This window comes from Grus americana, chromosome 1, assembly GCF_028858705.1.
Source record: "Grus americana isolate bGruAme1 chromosome 1, bGruAme1.mat, whole genome shotgun sequence".
Lineage (NCBI taxonomy): Eukaryota > Metazoa > Chordata > Aves > Gruiformes > Gruidae > Grus > Grus americana.
The window spans coordinates 113,951,678-113,959,210 of NC_072852.1; the positions used below are offsets into that span (position 1 = coordinate 113,951,678).

The following is a 7,533-nucleotide window of genomic DNA, read 5'->3' on the forward strand; positions in this document are numbered from 1 at the left end:
TCCTGTTCTGTTAACAGAAAGAAGACCAACTATCAATCTACAAGTGAAAAGGCAAGTCTTTGCATTCAGTAGCATGTTTAAAGTGTTAAGATGTCAGACACAGTCCAAGGCAGCAGTGAGAAAAAGATTGGGCCTTAATTCCTCTGAGATTAATGTGGGTCAAAAGGCTTGACTAAATATAGAAGCTAAACTTACTTTTTTCCCCCCCTTCCTCATTGAGGGGGCTCAAGGGCTTTAACTGCATGTACATTGCTTCAGCTTTTCAGATTGGCGCAAAAACAGCGGAGCTCCAACTAAAGCTTCAACTAGGAGCAATGTAATTTCACTATCTATAGTTTAAGGCTATATTATTAGCCTTAAAAGCTTGCTGAATGCCACCCATTTCTTTTAATTAAAACAACGTAATAAATAGCATAAGCTTATTCCTTTACCCAGTAGGTATGTAAGAAACTTACTGAGGCCAACTACCTGGTTGCTCTGAGTGGGAAGGAGCAAACTTTGAAGAGCTGTGGTATGTTTTTCAATATGAAGGCAGATGAATCAGACACTCAACAGAGCTGTTGATACTTGTATTTTTTAATAGGATATTACTTCTATTCTGTGTAGCAGTGCATGCTGTAGACTTCCCTTTCCAGAAAAGAGTAAACCAACAGTGCTTCAGGCATGTTTCTCTTCAATCTCAATGCCTTAGTTTCTTCTGAAACATACACTAAATGTTAATCTGGTTAAAATCTTGGAACTATTACTTATGTAACCTTGTTTGCTTAATTTAGGATTTCAAGCATACCAAGTCCTTTGTTATTTAGAAGATTTCAGCCTCTGTGAGGGACATCAAATGACTACTTGTTATACAAAAGTATCAAAGGGATCTTTTGACCTCTACTCTGTAAATATTGTTTCCACATACTAGATGCTGAAACTAGAAACTGCCAAGGTTTAGATCTAGTCAACCTATGATTGCTTTTTAAAAAAAACCCAAAACCCAAAAAACTTAAGTTAAAGATAGAACTAAATTGAATATACAAGTCAATTTGCGTGAAGACTCTTCTCATTTTGTTCACGTGTATGTGCAGCAACAGAGGATTCACTCTTACAGCTTGGAATGGTCTATTCAAATAACTTTCATGATGACCTTGCTACTACTACTTCTACTACTTGTCTCCACCATTGTCAAGGGCTCAAACTCTCCAGCCATCCTGACTTATCAGTACCTTGACATTGTATTAACTTGCCAAAGCCATCTATAAGTGTGTTAAGTAGCAATGCAGACTTAAAATCACTATTCTGACTGAATAAAGCTTCCTGTAATTGAAGGTCAAGCAGTGTTTTATTATCTAATATAAAATGCCTACAGTTTATCTCTCTCACTGTAGACTGCACATGTAACTTGCATTCTGAAGAAAAATCACGCCAGTACAACTCAAGCTGAAGTATTTGAACCCTAACTGTTGAAGTGTCACAAATAAAGTTCCTCAGAACCTGAAATGTTTGTGTCAATACTTCAGTTACTGAAGTTTAAATCTCACAACCTCGTTAATGGGTTTTCAGTTGCTTCTATAGAGGTAACGCTTCATCACTTGTGTGTTCATTGATGCAGTGTTAGTGTATTTGTGCCTGTGCTTTTAGCTGTGCAGGTTCATCACCTCCATAGGGCTTTGCTACTGATTTAGCGTTCATAGGTTTGGTTTTTTTTTTTCCTGCAGAAGCTTTTTTGGATGGAACAGGTTGCCCAGAGAAGCTGCAGGTGCCCCCTCCCTCGCAGTGTTCAAGGCCAGGTTGGATGAGGCTTTGGGCAACCTGGTCTAGTAGAGGGTGTCCCTGCCCATGGCAGGGGCACTGAAATGAGATGGTCTTTAAGATTGTTTCCAACCCAAACCATTCTGTGATTCTACGTGACAAACTCGGAAAAACAGGTAGTTCCTTCTTGGTGTGCCATTATCAGTATTATAACTTCTCAGCGCTAAGATGTGGCTTGGCAAAGGAGTTTTGCAGTTAACATTGAGAAACACTACTCAGCTACCTCAGTCACTTAAAGAGTTGATGATCATAGCTAACTATGCTCACCATACAGTTAAGAACTTATTCACACTTCTGAAATACTGCATTTATTAATTTACAACTGATGCCATGTTCAGCAACTCCATTGATGTTCACTGCTGTTTGGTGTACAGCCTGCAGAGATCATTTTGGAGTCTCCTCAAAGTTGGGCTCTAAAGGAAGAAGGGGAGAGAGAGAGAGGAGTCATATTAGTCTCCTTTTATTCCAGCCTCAAATACCACAATTCATCTATTATTCAAAAAAAAACCTAAACCTGAAGTTGGCAAGCTAAAGCAAGCTCTTGTACATTGCAGTCTAAACCACCACTTACTTTGTATCAGGGTATGATTGGATGTGGGAAGCACTACTGAATAAACTACACTGGAGACGGGTCTTTTCCACCTTAGAGGAGTTATGCATAAGGTTTAAGACAGACATGTACCTTAGTGACATTCTGCCAGAACAGCTTTTAGCAACACCTGGGGTAGGGAAGAAGACAGCAGAGAAACTCAAGATGTCGCCCAGAACGTTACTGGACAACATGATACTGCTATTTCCAACATGGCTCTGATATAAGAACAAGTAACCAAGCTGCTCTTTTCCTCTTGATTAGTGTCTTATAGCTGATTAAGAGAACAGAGTGCACAATTTCAACTCAACTCAGGAAGAGATATTCTCCACATACAAACACTGATGAAGGAGTTCTTGATGTCAAAGGTACAAACTCAGAAGGATTAGGGCTTTTGACAGGTGAGCTATTAATGCCTGTTCTCCTTGCTACAAAGAGTCTGAGAGGTAGAGCTCAGCTTATAGTTACCTCCACTAAGACAAAAAATTAAGTTTCTACCTATCTAGCCACTTAGTTTTGAAAACTTGTTGAAATTAGATTAAGGATGGGTAACAGTGGTAAAAGAACATGGTCTCCACCTACTCCCCCCTTTGTTCTGTTCCTATGGTCACACAAATTTTGTTTCATTAAAAAACACCCTCCTAAACTTTAGTATGCATTGTTTCACATATTACAGAAAAATAAAACTGAATATAAAGAAGCCACATCCCTAAACAAAAAAAAAGCCAACACAAAAAAAAACCCCAAAACCAAAACACAAACCCAACACCATAGATCCTACTTTACAGATGCTCTGGTTTATTTGCACCAGTAACAATCTGACACCAAATTCTTCCTTAATCCAACTGAAATACCACCAAAACCCAAAACATTTTTAGGTGTGTTCCTAGTCTAAATTAGAATTTCCAGTTAGTCTGATCAGAATTACAAGTGACTGACTATGTTGGGTTGACCTTGGCTGCCAGGTGCCCACTAAGCCTTGTGCTCTCCCACTCTTTCCCTCCCTCCCTCCCTCCGAGGGCTGAGAACAGGGACAGCATTTTTCATGCTTTTTTAAATACATTGTCACAGAGGCACCCCCAGCATCGCTGACTGGCTCAGCTGGGTCCTGCAGTGGGTCCATTTTGGAGCCAGATGGAACTGGCTCTGTCTGATGTGAGGACAGCCCCTGGCCTCTCCTCACAGAGGCCACCCCTGCAGCCCACCGCTATCAAAACCTTGCCACGTAAACCAAGTTCCCTGGCATGTTCAAAAGATTGCCGAATCCCAGCTACCAGCTGCTTACAGCTTATGGGAAGGACAGCGTACTCCCCCAAAACATGACTTTAGCTAAAACTGCTTGTGAGCAATGAAGACATTCAGCTGTACTTACATAAGCAAGCAAAAAACCCACAGAACTATAGAAATGAGCCTGTCCATAAAAAAAATTAAGTTGCCTTTATGTCCCAAGGCAGACAGTTTGTGCAGTCCTTTTGCATTCTTGATAAACCCATCATCACAAGCATTCTTCTTATCATAATCAATCTGGGTGATACAAAAACATGCTAACACAAACTTAAAGCAGTTAAACATAAATCATATCCAATTAACTGAAGAAAAAAGGTTTAATATAGTCATGAAATAATCAGTAACAGCGTTAAGTTCTATGTTCATTTTCTGAAATCACCAGCTTTCCAGATAAGCTTACAAGATTTACAAATTGCAGTTTGGCTGACACAGACAACTGTTTTTCATATTGCAGTCTGCTGACCTCTTTGGGAGGATGAGAAAAACAATATAACAGTAGGCCTTGGGCTATTTCTGTTTATATTTGGGCTATTTCTTTAGAGTCTGTGAAGGGTACTTCAGATAGCCTGATCTGACAGCAAGTTTGGTTAAGCATCAGTATAAGTCCCCATCTTTATTGAAAAAGGCAAATAATTTAAAAAAAAGTCAAAGGGAATCAGATGTGAACTGTGCAAAAGTAAGGAGATTCACTGAGGGCATCTTACATGAAATTAATGGTCCAAATAAAACCTAAGTGGCAATGAATTAAGAAAAGCAGTTAGTGAACACATCCTTACTTGCAATTAGAAGTTTGGTAAGATTGTTAACTCACCCTGAAATTTAAATTCTGGAAACTTGGTTAGATCTCCCTCACCATACGCACGTTGAAGTCTAGCAAGGGATTCATTCATGTCTTTCTGAAACTCAGGGCCTACATCAACAGGCCCTCCAGCTTGCCTAAAAAAAAATCAAAAGTTCTGATTAACAGTTTGGTTCTGAAATTTCATGTGGAAGTTCTACATTTTCATGGCCACTTATGAATTAAAACCATTCTAACCATATCCAAAAGTTGAGATATGACACACCATAGGGCCTACTTACCTTACACACGAATAAGGTTATCAGGGTAAAGTACAAAGGTAGCCTTTTGAGACATAAAACTACACTGAGTATCCAGGCTTTCAGGGCTCTTAGTTTCACTTGTTCCAGGTATGACTTCCTGACAAAATTGTGATTTGTACCTCTGCTATTTCTGAATTAGTGATCTTGGTTACTAAAGCTTAACTATTCTTGCAAAGAGAACATGATTTGAATACTAAACAAGCAAAAAACCAAGACAGTGCATCGTGCATTCATATAGATTCAGACAGGAATTTCCTGGAATACAAATATAAATTAAAAAAACCCAAAACTCTTTATAGTACCAATCCTCACTAGTGCCAACACAGGTAACGCATATGATTGGTAAAACCACTGAAAACGTGCTTCCCTATACAGGCTGGTTTGGAAGTGTGGAAAAATACATCTTTCTCCAGTTCAGCTAAGAAGTGGCTTATTTCCTTCCCAAGAATAAGCTACACAGTCTTAGTTTGCTGTTAAATACTTTGTTTAAACATTGCAAGAATCTAAGATTCCATTTGAATTTACTTGTTAACTGAAGATGTTTAATGAGCCAGCCTCACAGTTCCATTAATTCTCAGTTGCTCTTGGAGTTCACTTCCATTCAGCTTCTGGAAACAAGACTGAAAAGTATCCATTTTTCCGCAGAGGGGAAAAAAAAAAAAGGTGGTTTTTTTTGTATTTATAGACCACATACATGGGTAAAAGTTAATGCACTGATATGTTTCCATAGTGCACAAAAACTTCATTGAGCGTCTTAGCTCCCTAAGAATGACATCAGCTTTACTTTTTTCTTTTTTTTTTTTTAAGGGGAAAAAAACAGATGTTTTCTGTCAGGTATGCAAGAACAAGCCTTCTCGCTCATGACACTATCAGAAAGTGTTGCTGGAAAGCAAGAACTCTCTTTCAGAGCAGAATTAAACCCACTGAGGTTGTTTAGTGAGCAAACCAGAAACTTGTTTCAGAACAGTCAACAAAATAATAAGGCAACTTTCTCCTGAACCTGAGTGGAAAAAATTGAATTTTGCATTTACAACTTTGCCAATGTCACCTTCTCAATACATTCTTGCACCAGCATATACCACCAACAGCAGAACTATCACCATATATCAGCCAGTGTGTCAGTGGTTTCAAGTGTTCTTTCAGAATTCAAGAGCTAGATTTGCTCTAAATTTAGCTTTAAACCTGGGCATACCTTCTGCTTAAACTATCATTTTATACCACAGAAGTCTACCAGTGAAAGCTTCATTGAAGTATTATGCTTCTACCAAAAAAAACCCAAACCAAAACACTCAAACATTTTTGCCATCCTTCACTCATTTTTAAAACTAAAATATTGACATAAAATACTTCTAGCCAGCTTTACATGGGCTCTCAGTAGTTAAAGAGAAATTTGATTCAAGGGACTGTTCTTTCCAGTTTCCCTCCATCGCTACCAGACAGAAGTAAGGTTATCAGTGTAAGAATTTAAACAGTCAAATGCCTTTTGGAAGAACTGAGTCTGCTCCCCGATGATGTCAGCACCTAACAGAATGTTGCCTGTTGACAAAGAAATCACCGTAAGTACTTAGAGATCAAGCTAGAGAATTAACATTTGTCCTGATCAACATTTTTCCCCCTTTTGCCATCAGCCTTAAAATAATTTCCTTTACTTACTTGCTCTTTGTGTTGTATTCTCTGATCTTGTCCAAGAAGAGCTTCTGAACTGGATCAAGCTCTTTTGCCTTATTAAAGACAATAGCAGAAAGCCCAATGTTTCTGCGCAAGTGAATGGAAACAGCAGAGCGAAAGAGGGAAGAAAGTCGCAGAATCTGATGCAGAATCATGATGACACTAATGTTTTAGCTAAAAAAAAACCCAAAGAAAATAACAAAACAGAAACGCAGAATTAGGTAGCTCTTTCTGCAATGTAAATGCATGAAGAAGTACAAAAGTTTAGTTCAGAGATGAGCTATAAACCAGAAAAATAATTTAAACCAGCAATCTGGGGTGAAAACGCAAGCAGCCCTGACCCCAAAGGGCACCGTGCCACCGACCACGTTACACGTCCGCGCACTGCGACCGACTTTGTTCGCACCACCACCGAGACAAACTGGCAGTTTGAGGTTTTGCTTTTTCAAAGCCAGCAGCAGCACCAGCAGCACCAGCAGCACCAGCCACCACCGCGCCCCCCCCCCCCCCCCCCCCCCCCCCCGTCACTGTCTCCATCTGCCCCGGCCGCCCACCCACCCGAGAACCCCCCGCAGGCGGCGGGGCCAGCAGGCGCCGTTAGCCCCAAGGCCCGGATACCCCCAGCGCATAACGACGGAAGAGGAGCGGCTCCCCCGCACCCACCGGCGCCGCGGGGCCGGCCCGACCCAGCTCCAGTCACCTTGGGAGAGCCGCCGCCACCGCCGCCCCGGGTCCGCCCCACCTCCCCGCGCAATGCACGCCGGGAAGGCGTCCCATCCCGCGCCGCCCGCTACCGCCACAGCGCTGAGCCCCGCGGCCGCGCACAGAGTCCCCGGGAGGAGGCACCCACCCCACCACACAGCCCCACTCAACCGCCAACCGTGGGGAGAGGGAGCATGGAAAAAACTCACCACCGACCGTTACCGCCGGAAGTAGGCGATACGCTTCCGGGTGAGGGGAAACCGTTCGGAGTGACAGGGGACAGCAGCCCCGCCCCCACCCGCGGATTGGCGGCGCGCGGGGGCCGCCGGGAGCTGTAGTTCCCGCACCTGCGCGGGGGGTGGCGGTGTCGGCGCGCCCTCCCCGCCCGG

At 42.0% G+C, this 7,533-nt stretch overlaps 2 protein-coding genes across 8 annotated transcripts in view; one reads left to right on the forward strand and one right to left on the reverse strand.

Annotated features, from left to right (window-relative positions):
• Positions 1-1,485, forward strand: part of JAM2 (junctional adhesion molecule 2) — a 39,200-nt gene extending 37,715 nt beyond the window's left edge. For 3 of the 4 annotated variants that reach the window (XM_054842772.1, XM_054842954.1, XM_054842861.1), the window contains 2 exons: positions 18-51; positions 774-1,485. In XM_054842772.1, the coding sequence (XP_054698747.1) occupies positions 18-51; positions 774-806 (67 nt within the window). In that variant the 3' untranslated portion in view covers positions 807-1,485. Of the gene's footprint in view, positions 1-17; positions 53-773 lie in introns of those variants that run through there. The other variant, XR_008579368.1, reaches the window with a different exon arrangement.
• Positions 1,486-2,089: 604 nt separating this feature from the next.
• Positions 2,090-7,492, reverse strand: ATP5PF (ATP synthase peripheral stalk subunit F6). Of its 4 annotated transcripts, none has more exons than XM_054843754.1 (4): positions 7,354-7,492; positions 6,428-6,616; positions 4,485-4,609; positions 2,090-2,210 (listed from the first exon to the last, which is right to left on the reverse strand). In XM_054843754.1, exons 2-4 carry the CDS (start codon positions 6,595-6,597, stop codon positions 2,182-2,184), a joined length of 324 nt encoding a protein of 107 aa, XP_054699729.1. In that variant the 5' UTR covers positions 6,598-6,616; positions 7,354-7,492; the 3' UTR covers positions 2,090-2,181. The 4 variants fall into 4 exon arrangements, with proteins under 4 accessions (XP_054699729.1, XP_054699826.1, XP_054699644.1 ...); XM_054843851.1 differs by lacking the exon at positions 7,354-7,492 and adding an exon at positions 7,293-7,311; XM_054843669.1 differs by lacking the exon at positions 7,354-7,492 and adding an exon at positions 7,143-7,280.
• Positions 7,493-7,533: the final 41 nt, after the last annotated feature.